General features: G+C 46.3%; 1 protein-coding gene across 2 annotated transcripts in view; it reads left to right on the top strand.

Moving 5' to 3' along the window:
* Nucleotides 1-15,857, top strand: part of Sin3a (SIN3 transcription regulator family member A) — a 49,962-nt gene that overhangs the window by 19,780 nt on the left and 14,325 nt on the right. For both annotated transcript variants that reach the window (XM_042668835.1, XM_042668834.1), the window contains exons 4-15: nt 125-231; nt 1,044-1,326; nt 3,130-3,381; nt 5,100-5,252; nt 5,391-5,549; nt 7,256-7,345; nt 8,920-9,038; nt 9,585-9,795; nt 10,520-10,636; nt 11,592-11,830; nt 13,549-13,732; nt 14,668-15,241. In XM_042668835.1, the coding sequence (XP_042524769.1) occupies nt 125-231; nt 1,044-1,326; nt 3,130-3,381; nt 5,100-5,252; nt 5,391-5,549; nt 7,256-7,345; nt 8,920-9,038; nt 9,585-9,795; nt 10,520-10,636; nt 11,592-11,830; nt 13,549-13,732; nt 14,668-15,241 (2,488 nt within the window). The remainder of the gene's footprint in view (nt 1-124; nt 232-1,043; nt 1,327-3,129; nt 3,382-5,099; nt 5,253-5,390; nt 5,550-7,255; nt 7,346-8,919; nt 9,039-9,584; nt 9,796-10,519; nt 10,637-11,591; nt 11,831-13,548; nt 13,733-14,667; nt 15,242-15,857) is intronic.

Raw genomic sequence — 15,857 nt, 5'->3', positions numbered from 1 at the left:
TGCTTTTTACATATTCTGTTGCATTCACTGCTTTGAGGTTTTTTTTGAAGGCTCATGTGATTTGTTTCCAGTGGCTGCACGTGTATTCCCGCTGTAACTGTAACTCTGGGATTTATCCTCTCAGGTGGAGGATGCGCTGTCCTATCTCGACCAGGTAAAGCTGCAGTTTGGCAGTCAACCACAGGTCTACAATGATTTCCTTGACATCATGAAGGAGTTTAAATCTCAGAGGTAAGAGATTTGCTTGTGGTTTTTGTTCATGGCATATTGATTGTTAGATAGTATAACTTTAATCTCCTGAGTATTTTTTCAGGGATTTTTTTTTCAGGTCATGTCTTAAAAATTATGTATTTGTACATTTGGGGTTTTTTTTTCCATATAAATTATAGTTACTGGATGTTTTTCTCTCTATTGGTACATTTTCACTAAACTTTGTCTGGGTGCTTCAAATAATTAGGGAATGGCTTAGGCTACTTGATCTTTTGTTGGTTTAAGATAGCCTGGGGGAGGGGGAGGTAGAGGTGTAGCTCAAGTTGTAGTGAGCCAGCCTTGAGTGAAAAAACCTGGCAAGGAGTTCCACCCCCACCCCCACCCTACGCCCCCAGCAAAGTCAACATATTAAATATGATTACAAGTATGTTAAATACTCATGTATTTATGGCTGAAAGCAAGCATACTAAGGTATATATTTAGGTATAAAACAAAATAGATACCTGTATTCGGGCATGGTTCACCATTGTAAAGCATAAACTAACCTGAACCATTTAGACTGATGCCAGTAAATGAGTTATACTGGTGGATCAAAGATTGAGTTTTGTTTGAGAATTGCACCTTTATATTCACTGTTTGTATTGGCTTCATTACATAGTTGCTGTGAATGTATATTTTGTTCAAAATTGTGACTGAGCCTCTGGAACTAAAGCTAAGTAACTTTTATGTGATGTTATAATAATAGGCAGGTTGCGCTTCCTTTTTTTTTTCCCCCTTTTGAGAATTTCGTTGTTGAGCTTGCCATTTCTCACTTTTCTCCTTTTATTCGTCAGCATCGATACTCCGGGAGTGATCAGCCGGGTGTCACAACTGTTCAAAGGCCACCCCGACCTGATCATGGGCTTCAACACCTTCCTGCCTCCTGGCTATAAAATTGAGGTGCAAACGAATGACATGGTGAACGTGACAACTCCCGGCCAGGTTCATCAGATCCCCACCCATGGCATCCAGCCCCAGCCTCAGCCACCGCCCCAGCATCCTTCCCAGCCTTCAGCACAGTCTGCCCCAGCTCCTGCCCAGCCCAGCCCTCAGCCCCCAGCCACCAAAGTCAGCAAGGTGAGCATTTGGAAACCAAAGCCTCGCATGAAATGCATCCCCCTAGGAAGCCACGCTTATAAGGCTTGACTCTTAACAGATCACAGGTTAGAAAATTTATTTCATAGAGAAGATGGAGACAAGTGATTACGTGGACACCTACTTAAACATGAACATGCTGTGGCCATCATGGTCTCCAGCTTCTCTGTCTTTGGTAGTTCACATGCATGCTAGCAGGTCGTGGTGGGCTTTGTGTGTAGACATCATAGCAAGCTTTTGTTCTTGTCCATTTAGAACAGGAAAGATTTACTTTGCTCATGATTCAGTCTGAATTCAGAGTCCATGATTCTGTGGCAGCATTGCTTTAGGTCTGAAACCACGCGTGGCATGATGGTGATCAGGGATGGCAGCCAAGACACAGAGAAAGAGAAATAGAGAGTGCGTGTGTGATTGTGTGTGTGTATCTGTGCTGGTCTCAGGGCTGAGGTTCAGCGCCTGGGCACTGTCTCTGTCCCTGAGCTTTTTTGCTCAAGGCTAGCACTCTACCACTTGAGCTACAGTTCCACTCTGGTAAATTAACTACCAAGGTAGTTAGAGTCTCATGGACTTTCCTGCCCAAGCTTCAATCCTTGATCTTCAGATGGAATCTTAGCCAGAAGTCTGTCTCTTACCTACTCAGGAGATTTGAGAATCTTGGTTCCACACCTGCCTCTAGGCAGACAAATGTGAGGTTCTTTTCTCCAATTAATCAACAAAAAGCCAGAAATAGAGCGTGGCTCTAGTGGTGGGCACCAATTGAGCAGAAAAGCTTGAGTGAGAACTTAAGACCTGATCATCTTAACCGTGTTCCAGTTAGGCTACTACCCATATGATTATCATTTTATAAGATTTACTCATTTGCCAGATTGGGACATACCAAAAAAGTAGAAAGTTTGATGACGGGATGTTCTTAATTAAGAACTACACATGTGATAGAGTAGGTACTAGCAAGATAAGCGTTCTCCATTAAGTTAAATAAGTTTACTTTTCCATTTGCTCTACTGCATTTTATGCACTCCGTCACGGGCAGCTAGTGACTGGCACAGAGGACCACTTGCAGCTTCAGATAGTTTTACTGCAGAGAGCTGATCTCGGGCTTGTTTTACTGTGAGGGCACTGGCAATAAAAACCTGTGTAAAATCACTTTTTCTTTTTTAGTGAGCTCAAAAAGTGAATATGAAAAATTCTTCCCCATTATTAGAGGTGGTAAGCTAGTCTTAAGGTATTATTTGGACGTCCAGGCCAGCTTTGAACCATGATCCTCAGATCTCAGCCTCCTAACTAGCTAGGGTTACAGGTGTGAGCTACGGACACCTAGCAGTATTTAGACATGTTAAGATAATTCCTATCAGAATGTGTGGGCCTTCTACATCTCTTGCCACGCACTGTGATTTGAGTTGGGTTAAAATTGTGGGCCTGTCAGGAGCCAGTGGCTCATGCCTATAATTCTCACTACTCGAGGCTGAGATACGAGAATTGTTGTTCAAAGCCAACTTGGGCAGAAAAGACCATGAGACTCTTACCTCAGTTAACCATTCAAAAAAAAACAAAACTAGAAGTGGAGCTCAAGTGGTAGAGCACTAGGCTTGAGAGGAAAAAAAATCTCAGAGCCCAAGCCCCCGAGTTCAAGCCCCAGGATTGACAAGAAAGAAAAATTGTGGGACTGCCTCCGTAAATAAAGGGAATCAGTTCAGCAGACACCCTGTTCCTTTTTAGTTTGAATTGTCTTTCCCTATAGCAAAGCATCTATGCTCCGGAAGAGAATAAAGACTGTTTTCTTTTTAGCCTTCCCAGCTCCAAGCACATACTCCAGCCAGCCAGCAGACGCCGCCGCTGCCGCCGTACGCGTCCCCACGCTCTCCACCCGTCCAGCCCCACACCCCAGTGACAATCTCCCTGGGCTCGGCCCCATCCTTGCAGAACAATCAGCCTGTGGAGTTTAATCATGCCATCAACTATGTCAATAAGATCAAGAACCGATTCCAGGGCCAGCCAGACATCTACAAAGCATTCCTGGAGATTTTGCACACATACCAGGTAAGTGAGTTGCTCTTTCAGCCTGTCTTCTCCAGGTTATCTCTGAGAACAGCTGATCCAAGAACTTTACTGCATGTGATGCTCATTGGCTCTTCTAGAGATGAATCAGTCAGACACGCTAGGCTGATGTGTGTTCAATGAAGCAGGTTTTACTTGCATGCCTTGTCGCAATCAGAAAGGATGGTGTGTGCAAGAGCTTGTGCTCTTGGCTTTTCCCCCTCAAGGCTCAACCACTTGATCTATGCCTTTTATTTCCAGTTTTTTGCTGGCTAACTAGAGATAGTCTCTTGGGTTTGTTAATCCAAGCTCGCTTTGAACTGAGATCCTTGGGAGCTCAGCCTCCTGAGTAGTAGGATTATAGGTGTGAGTCACCAGCTCCCAGCTTCCATTCAGGATTTATTAAAGTCCTGGACTTGTGAAATGAATGCCTTGTTTTATCTAGGAAGTTAAAGGACAATTTACGTAGTTAGGTTATTTTACAGTTGAGGAAGGAGAAATTTCCTTAATTATGTTTTATTAGTTGAGGTACTCATATTCTGTAGGTTATTTTTGTTTGTTTGTTGCCAGTCCTGGCACTTGAACAGGGCCTGGACGCTATCCCTGAGCTGATTTGGCTCAGGGCTAGTCACAGAACCACTTCTGGCTTTTATGGTGCTTTATTGAAGATAAAAGTCTTACGGAGCCGGGCAGCAGTGGCTCACGCCTGTAATCCTAGCTACTCAGGAGGCTGAGATCTGAGGATCACGGTTCAAAGCTAGCCCAGGCAGCAAAGTCCATGAGACTCTTATCTCCGGTTAACCACTAGAAAACCGGAAGTTGTGCTGTGGCTCAAGCGGTAGAGCGCTCATCTTGAGCTGAAGAGCGCAGGGACAGTGCCCAAGCCCAGAGTTCAAGCCCCACGACTGACCAAAAAGAAAAAGTCTTACGGACTTTCCTGTCTGGGCTGGTTTTGAACCATGATCCTCAGATCTCAGCCTCCTGAATTAGCGAAGATTACAAGCATGAGCCACTGGCACCTGGCCATTATTTCTGTAGTTATAAAAGACGTTAATTGTCCTCTGTCATCTTCTTTCTCAACTTAAAAGACTGCAGCCAAAATGAGTTTTTAAAAGAGCACTTTCTTAGGGTCTGGAGGTATATAGCTCAAGTACTGTGAGGCCCTTGAGTTCAATCCCTAAGCCAGAAAAGAATAAAAAAACATTAGAGCCAGGCGCTGGTGGCTCACGCCTGTAATCCTAGCTAATCAGGAGGCTGAGGTCTGAGGATCGCAGGTCGAAGCCAGCCAGAGCAGCAAAGTCTCAAATAAACCACCAGAAAACTGGAAGTGGTGCTGTGGTTCAAGTGGTAGAGCGCTAGCCTTGAGCCGAAGAGCTGAGGGACAGTGCCCAGGCCCAGAGTTCAAGCCCCATGACTGACCAAAAAAAAAAAAAAGAACATTAGACTTTTTTTTGGGGGGGTGGGGGGAGGTTCAGTCACAGCACCACTTCCGACTTTTTTCTTTTTGCTTATGTGGTGCTGAGGAATCGAACCCAGGGCCTCAGGCATGCAAGGCAAGCGCTTTACCACTGAGCCACCTTCCCAGCCCACATTAGACTTTCTTTAGTGCAGCCCAAGTAGATTACACACCATAGGCACAGTAAATATCCCAGAGTATCCTGAATGTGTGTTAGGAAATGGTGGCCCTCTCAAATGGTGTCTTCTTGATTATGACTCCTCAGAAAGAGCAGCGGAACGCTAAGGAGGCAGGAGGGAACTACACTCCAGCCCTAACAGAGCAGGAGGTATATGCCCAGGTGGCCCGGCTCTTCAAAAACCAGGAAGACCTGCTGTCTGAGTTTGGACAGTTCCTTCCAGATGCCAACAGCTCTGTGGTAAGTTCCGTTCCCAACATCTGCAGTGTTGAGAACTGTTGTTCTAGCGAAGTAGGACAGACTGAACCACCAAGGGACTTTGCCCAGACTGTGCTTGCTTTGATCAGAGCCTTCCTCTCTTGCATTTGTCTCCATCAGCTTCTAAGCAAAACCACAGCTGAGAAGGTGGATTCCGTGAGGAACGACCATGGAGGCACTGTGAAGAAGCCGCAGCTGAACAACAAGCCCCAGAGGCCCAGCCAGAATGGCTGCCAGATCCGCAGGCACTCCGGGACGGGCGCCACCCCCCCTGTGAAGGTGAATGGGCAGAGGGTGGGCACAGGTGCCGGTGCTGTGGGTGTAGGCCCACTTCTAAACATCCAGAGCTAGTGGAGAGAGCTCACAAAAGCTTGCTGCAGAGCTGCTTAGCTGCCTTGCCAAAAGGAATGTCAGGATAGCACGTATTGCTGGGATTCTTGTTGGATTTGTAGAGTGCTTTTTTTGTTGTTGTTGGTCGTGGGGCTTGAACTCGGCTTGGGCACTGTCCCTCCGCCCTTCAGCTCAAGGTGAGTGCCTTGAGCCACAGTGCCACTTCCGCTTTTCTGGTGGTTAATTGGAGGTAAGAGTCTCACACTTTCCTGCCCGGGTTGGCTTTGAACCGCGATCCTCAGATCTCAGCCTCCTGAGTAGCTGGGATGACAGGTGTGAGCCTCCAGCATCCCGCTAGAGTGCTTTTTAAACTATGTTTCTCTCTTTGCTAAGAGTAGTCATCTTATTTTGTTTATCAAAGCTTTCTGGCTTTGTAATTTTCCCCTTATTTTCTTCCTTAAACCTACCTTGTATGAAGAAAGAGGATTCTTGAGTTTTCTAGAAACAAATAATGTGGCCTCTGAGGTCCTCCAAGTGTGGTCTAGCGCAGGCATGTGATGGCTCACTGGTCTCTGTCCACGCACCAGTGTGTGGACCTCACCAGGCCTTCCCGTTCTCTGCACCTCTGAGGCAGGACCTTTGGCTGTAGCCAAGAGAGGCCTCCAGTGCCTGTTTGTAACCAGCACATGATGCCTCTTGCTCAGCACTAGCTGACGGCACAAACTCACAGGCTTGCTCCCTTTTCAGTGTGGTGCCGTGGTGATGTGGAGAGGGCGAGGTTGGTCACCGAATATCCAGGTTTTTCTGGGAATTCTAAAGCAGGGTGTAATTTAGAAGAGGTGACATGTCTGCAGAGTTTGGAGAGACACACTTTGAACAAGTAGGTGATACACTAGGTGTTGCCAACACTTTTGAAGCACTCCTTTTTTTGTTTTCTCACTTCAGTAAAGAGTGTTAGGACTGGGGTTGGAGGCATGACTCAGATGGTGGAACGCCATTCAATGAGTGGAAGCTTCAGATACCACATTGCAGTGTGTGGGTAGCAAGCCTCAGCTGTGCCGGTGGGCTTCACTGGGATCTCCTATGGAGCTCCCACGCTCCACAACCCACAGGTGGAAGCATTGGGAGAATATAAATTCTCCACCTGCATTCCGTGGGCAGTGTAAACAAGGCTGCGGGCCCCATGAACTTGTCCTCTGAGGCCGTGGTAAATGTGCTGCTGCTCATAAAGTGGTGCCTTTCTTCACCAATCGTGAGAGAATGGCTGGAGTTATACCACAGGTCTATTCCATCCCCTTTTCAAAGCACTGTTAAGTTAGTCTGTGTATATACTGATGATAACATGGTTATTTTTTGTATTAGGAAAATGCTACTTTTTGAATATTTTTAAATTAAAATGTTATTTAAGAAAGGTTAGAGATTCGGGGAGTGGAATGATCTGTGAGCATTGGATGAGGAAAATGGACAGGAAAACTAAAATAGAAGGGAAAGTAGAAACCTTTTAGGGTGTAAAGTGGGTCGGTGGCTTGAATTCTCACCTGTTGCAGATTATTCATCCATGGTGGGTTCTGTGATGGAACTCTTCAGCAGATGTGGCATAAAATGCAGGGAAATCCATTCCCTGAGTCTCACACGTTTATATTTCTCCTTCGCAGAAGAAGCCCAAACTCCTGAGTCTAAAGGATTCCTCAATGGTAGATGCCAGTAAGCACGGGGTTGGAACAGAATCATTATTTTTTGATAAGGTGAGTAATGGATAAGAATTGCTGTTAATATAAATGATTTCAAAAAGATCCAGCTGTTCAGAAGTGTGAGTGCAGCGTGTATGACTGCAGCTTGTGCAGGCACTAGTCCTGGGGCTTGAACTCAGGGCCTGGGCACTCTCCTGTAGCCATTTTGCTCAAGACTAGTGCTCTACCACTTGAATCATAACTCCACTTCTGCTTTTTGTCTTTAATTGGAGATAAAGAGTATCATGGACTTTCTGGGTTGGCTTTGAACCTTCTCAGATCTCAGCACCCTGAGTAGTGAGGATTAAAGGCATGAGCCCCTGGTGCCAAGCCTAGAATTTTTTTTTTTTTCTGTTTGCTTCCTTGCTTTTGTTCAGGGCAGGCAAACACTCTGCCATATTTTCTACGTTGTAGATCCTTTTCCATCTTCTACAAGTATTAGCACAAGTTGATAAGATAAATAGCATTTTCTGTGTTGGTTTTGTGAAGTCCCTTGTGACGATGGAACCAGACAGAACCTCACAGAAACTGTGGTGCTCCTCTCAGAAGGTGTTTGGAAGGCATTTGGTGTTCCCACATGGATATTTGGATGTGGCTGAGGGTTGATTTCTTCACAGTCTTTGAGGCTCCGTGATCTTCACCTTCATGTAGCTTTCTGTCTCTCTGCATGTGAACGCACGGAAGTCTTTTTGTTTTCTGTTGTTTTGTGGGTATGTGGAGGGGTATGTATATGGTACTGTGGTTTGAACAGTACCTGGGCCTCGTGCTTGCTAAGCAGAGGCTCTACTATTTGAGTCATTCTGCCAGCCTTTTTGGCAGTAGTTTTCAAGGCAGGGTCTCTCTTTAAGGCACAGGCTGGTCTAGACTATAATCCTCCAATCTGTGCTTCCCTTTGTAGTTGAGATGATAGTCGAGTGCCACTGTACCTTAGTCCTTAGCTGAGAAAGAGTCTTTACACTAAATTGATCTCTAACTGTGGTAATCCCGGTTTGACCTCCAAAGTAGCTAGGATTACAGCGTTGCAACATATTCTGGCTAAAATATTTCTTTTTGTGCTGTATCAGGACTTGCACTCAGTTCTGGTGCTCTTTCTCTGCTTTCTGTTTCTCTTGGCTGGTGTTCTACCACTTTTTTCATGGCCTCCAGTCTAGCACTTCGTTGGTTAATTGAAACTGAGCCTCTTGGATTTTTCTGCTTACCCAGGCATCCAACTGTGATCTTTATCTCTCAGCCTCCTGACTAGCTAGGACTGCAGGTGTGAACACAGCACTCAGTTCAATTTCCTGACGTTTTAAAAGTCATCTAGGCCGGGCACCAACAGTTCACATCTGTAATCCTAGCTACTCAGTAGGCTGAGATCTGAGGATGGCAGTTAAAAGGTAGCCAGGGCATGAATGTACATGAGACTGTTACCTCCAGTTAGTCACCAGAAAGCCAGAGGTAGCACTGTGGTTCCAAGTGATAGCGCTAGTCCTGAGCAAAAGAGCTCAGGGACAGCACCCAGACCCCACAATTGACTACCAAAAAAAAAAAAAGTGACCTAGAGCCTCGGTTTTCCATGTAACCATTTTCCTGCATTGTCTCTGTAGGTCCGAAAGGCTCTGCGCAGTGCAGAGGCATATGAAAATTTCCTGCGCTGTCTTGTTATCTTCAACCAGGAGGTCATCTCCCGAGCTGAACTGGTGCAGCTGGTCTCTCCTTTTCTAGGGTATGTGAACTGAGGGCTTCAGACCTAGTTCTCCTTTGGACACGAGATAGTGATTGGTTTGTAAGAATGTGTAATAGGCAACATTAATTGCGGTAATGTCAGCTGACTCATGTCAGTGCAAATAGAATACAATCTTACCTCTTCAAGATGAAAAAAATTGTCCCAGTGTATATTGCAGTGTCATGGCTGACCAATCATCCGGAATGATGGTCTTTTTATCATCTAGCCGATTCTGGATGTTTCAAGACACATCTCCCCCAGGGCTCTATAATTTTGACTGTGATTGACAACCTAAGAATTGGGTTAGCACAGAAGCAATATGCTCTAGATCCAAAGAAAGGCTGGCTTTTGCCTAGTTTGGCTGCAGTGTTCCATTACCCCCTTAACCTAGCCTTCAGCAAGGAGCAGGGCCCCACATGCAGAGTGTGCTGAATGAAGATGCTCGTTCTCCATTGTAGAGTTCTGACCAACGTGGAGCCCTTAGCCTAACCTACAAATAACTGCATCTTGCCTCATTGCTCACGAGTGTTTTGCTTGATTCTTCAGGAAATTCCCTGAATTGTTTAATTGGTTTAAAAACTTTCTGGGCTACAAGGAGTCTGTTCACCTGGAGAGCTATCCAAAGGAACGTGCCACAGAGGGCATCGCCATGGAGATCGATTACGCATCCTGCAAGCGCCTGGGCTCCAGCTACCGTGCCCTGCCAAAGAGCTACCAGCAGCCCAAGTGTACGGGCCGGACTCCACTCTGCAAAGAGGTGGGTGAGGGTCAGCATGGACCCCCACTTCCTCTGCAGGTAGTGGGGAACAAGCCAAGCCTTTTTTGAGTGGTGAGATCAAGGACTTTCTCTGTTCTTCCAGAGACAGTTTTCAACCTACAAGGAAAACTCTTTGCTTCCTAGTATCCTCTTTTTTTTTTTTTTTTTTGGTCATGGGGCTTGAACTCAGCCTGGGTGCTGTCCTCTGAGCTCTTTGTTCTCAAGGCTGGCACTCTACCACAGTACCACATCTAGTTTTTCTGATGATTCATTGGAAATCAGAGTCTTACACACTGTCCTACCCAGGCTGGCTTCCATCTGTGATCCTCAGATCTTAGCCTCCTGAGTAGCTGGGGTGACAGGCTTGAGCCACTAGTGCTCAGTTTCTTGTGTATCTTTTTAGTGGAACGGAAACGTGTAGAGTTTTGTTTTAGTCACTTTTCTTTTTCCTTTCTTTTTTTTTTTTTTGGTCAGCCATGGGGCTTGAACTCTGGGCATTCTTGGGCACTGTCCCTGTGCTCTTCAGCTCAAGGCAAGCGCTCTAACATTTTTATCACCACACCACTTCTAATTTTCTGATGGGTAATGGAGATAAGATTCTCACAGACTTTCCTGCCTGGGCTGGCTTTGAACTGAGATCCTAAGATCTCAGCCTCCTGAGTAGCTAGTATTACAGGCGTGAACCACCAGCACCTGGCTCAGTCTCTCTTTTTCTATCCCCAAGGTTTTAAACGATACCTGGGTTTCCTTCCCTTCCTGGTCTGAAGACTCCACCTTCGTCAGTTCTAAGAAGACTCAGTATGAGGAGCACATTTACCGTTGTGAAGATGAACGTTTTGAGGTATGAGCTCCTTGTTCATTTGGAGTTAGGGGAATGGGAGAAGATGAGATTATTGAAAGCGTATCTTAAATATAGTTTGTGAGCATGGGCTGTTTAAGACTAAAGAACCAAAGGCTCACAGTGTTGTAAGTGCTGCTCACAGTGACCACCATCAAACATATTATCAATTTTTTTTTTTTTTTTTTTTGGTTGGTCATGATGCTTGAGCTCTGGGACTTTTGCTGTCCCTCAGCTCTTCAGCTCAAGGCGAGTGCTCTACCACTTGGTCCATAACGCAACTTTTGGTTTTCTGGTGGTTTATTGGAGATAAGAGTCTCACAGACATTTCCTGCCTGAGCTGATTTTGAACTGCGATCCTCAGATCTCAGCCTCCTGAGTAGCTAGGATGACAGGCGTGAGCCACCAGCACCCAGCTCCTTTGAGTTTCGAAGAGCTTTTTTTACTTCAGCAATTTCGTGTGTTTTGAATGAAGAATTCGATGTCAGTTGGCCACTGGTAGGTGGTTAGTCATAGTTGCCTATAGCATCTATGAACTTCTCAGTCATTTCACAGAAGTCAATAACCATGATCAATGCTAGCTTCTGTGGAGCATTATTATATCAAGCTGAAGAGAGTGTTCTTGTTCCCTGTGCCCACAAGTTCAGGTGATGAGTTGGAATACAGAGTTGGAGTCTCTGCTGTAAGGCCCCCAGCCTATGGTTGGCTGTCCTAAGGCAGCCCTATCGCTGGCTGGGATAGCAGTAATAGCTGTTCAGCTGCCTTCAGTGTGTGTTCGCCTGTGCTAGGCATTGTGCTTAATGTGCTGTGAGACTAGTAAGTGAGGGCGGTGGCCCGTCCTATTTGATAAGCTGTATCTGGTATCTGGCATTTATGACCCCGCTAGATCCCTACCTTATTCTAAGCACTGCTTTCTTCTGGTTTGGGTCCTGAGCGCCGTTCTTTTCTTCTTCCCTAGCTTGATGTCGTCTTAGAGACCAATCTGGCAACAATCCGAGTTCTGGAAGCAATACAGAAAAAGCTCTCCCGGCTGTCTGCTGAGGAGCAAGCCAAGTTCCGCCTGGACAACACCCTCGGGGGCACGTCAGAAGTCATCCACCGCAAAGCCCTCCAGAGGATATACGCTGACAAGGCAGCCGACATTATCGACGGGCTGAGGAAGAACCCCTCCATCGCAGTTCCAATTGTTCTTAAAAGGTGCGTGAGCAGTGTGTCCTATGTGACAGCCTCTGTGTGTGTGTGTGTGTGTGTGTGTGTATGCGTGCGTGTGCACGCGTGTGTGTTCGAATGCCCATACTGTGGTTTGAACTCAGGGTCAGGGTGCTGTTTCTTTACTTTCCCACTCCCTGTCAGTACTCTACCACATGAGCCATAACTGCACTTCTAGCTTTTTCGTGGTTCATTGGAGATAAGAGTCTCTTTCTTCAGCTCAAGGCTAACACTCTACCACTTGAGCCACAATGCCATTTCTGGATTCTGGTGGTTAACTGAAGATAAGAGTCTTATGGACTTTCCTGCACTGGCTGGCTTTGAACCATGATCCTCAGATCTCAGCCTCCTAAGTAGCTAGGATTACAGGCATGAGCCACAAGCTCCCAGCTGTGTTTGATTTTTTGTCATAATCTTGAGCATTAGCATCAGCTGTGATCAAAGCCTCCCAAGCAAGCCAAGAAGACTGTTTCGTGCTCATTTCTCTGTTCTTAGACTTTGCTCTTCCTGGGGCTCGAACTCAGGGCCTGAGGCCTGTCCCTGAGCTTTTGCTCCAGGCTAGCACTCTACCATTTGAGCCACAGCTCCACTTCCAGCTTTTCTTTTCTGTTTACGAGATATTGAGGAATCAAACCTCAGGCTTTATGCATGCTAGGCAAGCACTCTACCATTGAGCCACATTCTCAGCCCCAGAGTGCGTGCTTCTGTTTTATTTTCACGATGTTGGGTTCAAACCCATGGCTTCAAATTTACCAGGGGAAAATGCTGCATTTCTTTCTTTTGGGGGGTGGGGGGGGATTCCATTCCTGGGGCCTGAACTCTGGGTCTGGGCGCTGTCCCTCAGCTCTTCAGCTCAAGGCTATCGCTCTACCACTTGAGCCACAGCACCACTTCCGGCTTTTTTCTTTTTGCTTATGTGGTGCTGAGGAATTGAACCCAGGGCCTCATGCATGCAAGGCAAGCACTCTACCACTGAGCCATCTTTCCAGCCCCAGTGCTGCATTTCTTAACTAAATTTTTTTTTTTTTTGGTCAGTCATAGGGCTTGAACGTGGCCTGTTCCTGAGCAAGTGCTCTACCACTTGAGCCACAGTGCCACTTCTGGTTTCCTGGTAGTGAATTGGAGATAAAGAGTCTCACAGACTTTCCTGCGTAGGCTGGTTTTGAACTGTGATCCTCCTTGGATCTCAGCCTCCTGAGTAACTGGTATTATAGGCATGAGCTATCAGCACCCAGCTTTAACCACACTTTTTAAGCATTAGTCATTGTAAGTCAGGCACCATAATTGTAATCCTCTCTGCTCAAATGGCTAGGAGGACTGCAGTTTGAAGCAGCCCGGGCAGATAAACCATAAAAAAGCCATGACTGGAGGTTTGGGTTAAGTGGTAGAGTGCCAGCCTTGAGCAAAAATGCTAAGTGATTGCTCAAAGTCCTGAGTTTAAGCTTCAAGACTGGCACCTTAAAAAAAAAAAAGAAAGGAAGGAAAAGTAATTGTCGCTAAGATGTCTGACTTAAGGATAGGTTATCTCCCCATAGTAAGTCCTACCTAAGAGTGCCCTGTCATCAGAGCATTTTATTTGGAAATATTTATCTCAGGTTATAAATATTCCCACCATTTGTTGCATATCTTTTAAGTAATCGGGGTTTATGTCTCCTTCCTAGTCTCTTAATTTCCACATGGTGTTCACATCTCCCTCTCCCCGGCAGGTTGAAGATGAAAGAGGAAGAGTGGCGAGAAGCTCAGAGAGGCTTTAACAAGGTTTGGCGAGAACAAAATGAAAAATACTACTTGAAGTCTCTAGACCATCAAGGCATCAACTTCAAGCAGAACGACACGAAGGTCCTGAGGTCTAAGAGCTTGCTCAATGAGATCGAGAGCATATACGATGAGGTGAGCCGGCAGGCCCGGGCCCCTGTGGGCTGGCCTTCATCTTTTTCATAGCTTTGCTTCCTGGAGATTCTTTGTTACAGAGGCATTAAGATTTTCCAGGGCTACTGATTCAGTGTACACTTCTTGCCCCCTGCCGTCTGTTTGCCTAAATATGATGGCTCTGTACCACAGCTCTAAAACTTACCATTGACCTCAAACTGCCTAATCCTCATTGATGCGGCACACTTATTAGCAGGACTATAAATAGTCTTGGAGCTAAAGATGAATAAGATGAGTCGTGTTTTCTGTTAGTGTACAGTCTTAGGACATGAGGGTACTGTGATCACACATTCTTAAAACAATATAGCATGGGCTGGGAATGTGGCTTAGTGGTAGAGTGCTTGCCTAGCACACATGAATCCCTGGGTTCAATTCCTCAGTACCACATACACAGAAAAAGCTAGAAGTAGCGCTGTGGCTCAAGTGGTAGAGTGCAAGCCTTGAGCAAAAAGAAGCTCAAGGACAGTGACCAGACCCTATGTTCAAGCCCCAGGACTGCCCCCCCTCCCTAAAAAAAAAAAAAAAAAGAATTTAGCAAATGAGCTCTGACATAAACTTAACCACCAATACCCTCAGTGTTATTACATAATCACCTAAACACTCTACCCTGGAAGTGTTTTAAACTCAGCCCCCGTTCTTATTCAGAGTCTACAAGGTGCATCAAGTTAACTCTCCCACATTACCTGTGTATGTAGAAGACCCATATAATAACTGTTAAGGTCAGGGACGGGTGTCTCCAAGGCTTAACAATCCTTCTGCCTCACCTGTGTGCTGGGATTACAGTTGTATGCACACACACACAGCTGCCTGTGTAGTTCATAATAGGACGTGCGTGGCTAGTGTGGTCCTGTTCGTTGTAGACATATCACACAATGCTTTTGTGTCTGTCCCACCAGAGGCAAGAACAAGCCACAGAAGAGAACGCAAATGTTCCCACTGGCCCGCACCTCTCACTCGCCTACGAAGACAAGCAAATCCTGGAGGACGCTGCTGCCCTGATCATCCATCATGTCAAGAGGCAAACAGGAATTCAGAAGGAGGACAAGTATAAAATCAAGCAAATCATGCATCATTTCATTCCAGATCTGCTGTTTGCTCAGAGAGGTGATCTCTCCGATGTGGAGGAGGAGGAGGAGGAAGAAATGGATGTAGACGAAGCCACAGGAGCAGCCAAGAAGCACAACGGTGTTGGGGGCAGCCCCCCTAAATCCAAGCTCCTCTTTAGTAACACAGCAGCTCAGAAATTGCGAGGGATGGACGAAGTGTACAACCTCTTCTACGTCAATAACAACTGGTATATCTTTATGCGGCTGCACCAGATTCTCTGCTTACGGCTGCTACGGATTTGTTCCCAAGCTGAGCGGCAAATTGAAGAGGAAAACCGAGAGAGAGAATGGGAACGGGAAGTGCTGGGCATCAAGCGAGACAAGAGTGATAGCCCTGCCATCCAGCTGCGGCTCAAAGAACCTAGTGAGTGCCTGGGCTGTGGGCGAGCGAGAGCCTAGGCCTTGGGTTTTGGAGCAAACTTACCACACCCTGTCTCTGCAACTGAACTGCCTGTGTGACCTTACACAGCAGCAAGCTGATAACTTGGGAATGGAGGTGTTCATTACTACCTTATGGGTGGCTGGAGGACTTGGCACGGGCCGAGGGGGGCGGGGTGAGGGGAGAGGGCGGTTATGAGAGAGAGAGCGCGCTTTTGCCCTGCTTGGTTCATGGACACTGAGCTTAGTGGTTGGTACTGCAGACACCGGGATGGGGCGTCAGTTACCCAATTGTCAGTATACAGAGTGTTTGAAAGGACAGAGACTTAATAGTTGATTCCACTCCATGACAGCCTAAGTGTCTAGTTATTCATGCCCAAGACAAATAGCTGTGTTCCTAAAAAGTAGCAGTATTTTCTGAAGAGGAGATTGGCATTGGGGCTCCTGTGACAGGAGAGCAGGTTGAGGAAGCCCTGATGATGGGCTAAGCAAGTCTGCTGCCTGTGTCCACACCGCAGTTCAGCTCATACATTAGGGACTTGTTCTGAGCCAGAATCTTTTTCCATGTCTTTCGTCTGTGCTCTTCAGGAAAGAGCAAATCT

The sequence above is a fragment of the Dipodomys spectabilis genome, unplaced genomic scaffold (assembly GCF_019054845.1).
Source record: "Dipodomys spectabilis isolate Male_0828 unplaced genomic scaffold, ASM1905484v1 ptg000478l, whole genome shotgun sequence".
Taxonomy (NCBI): Eukaryota; Metazoa; Chordata; class Mammalia; order Rodentia; family Heteromyidae; genus Dipodomys; species Dipodomys spectabilis.
Note: the sequence above shows the minus strand (reverse complement) of the source record. Positions and strands in the feature narration are given on the sequence as shown.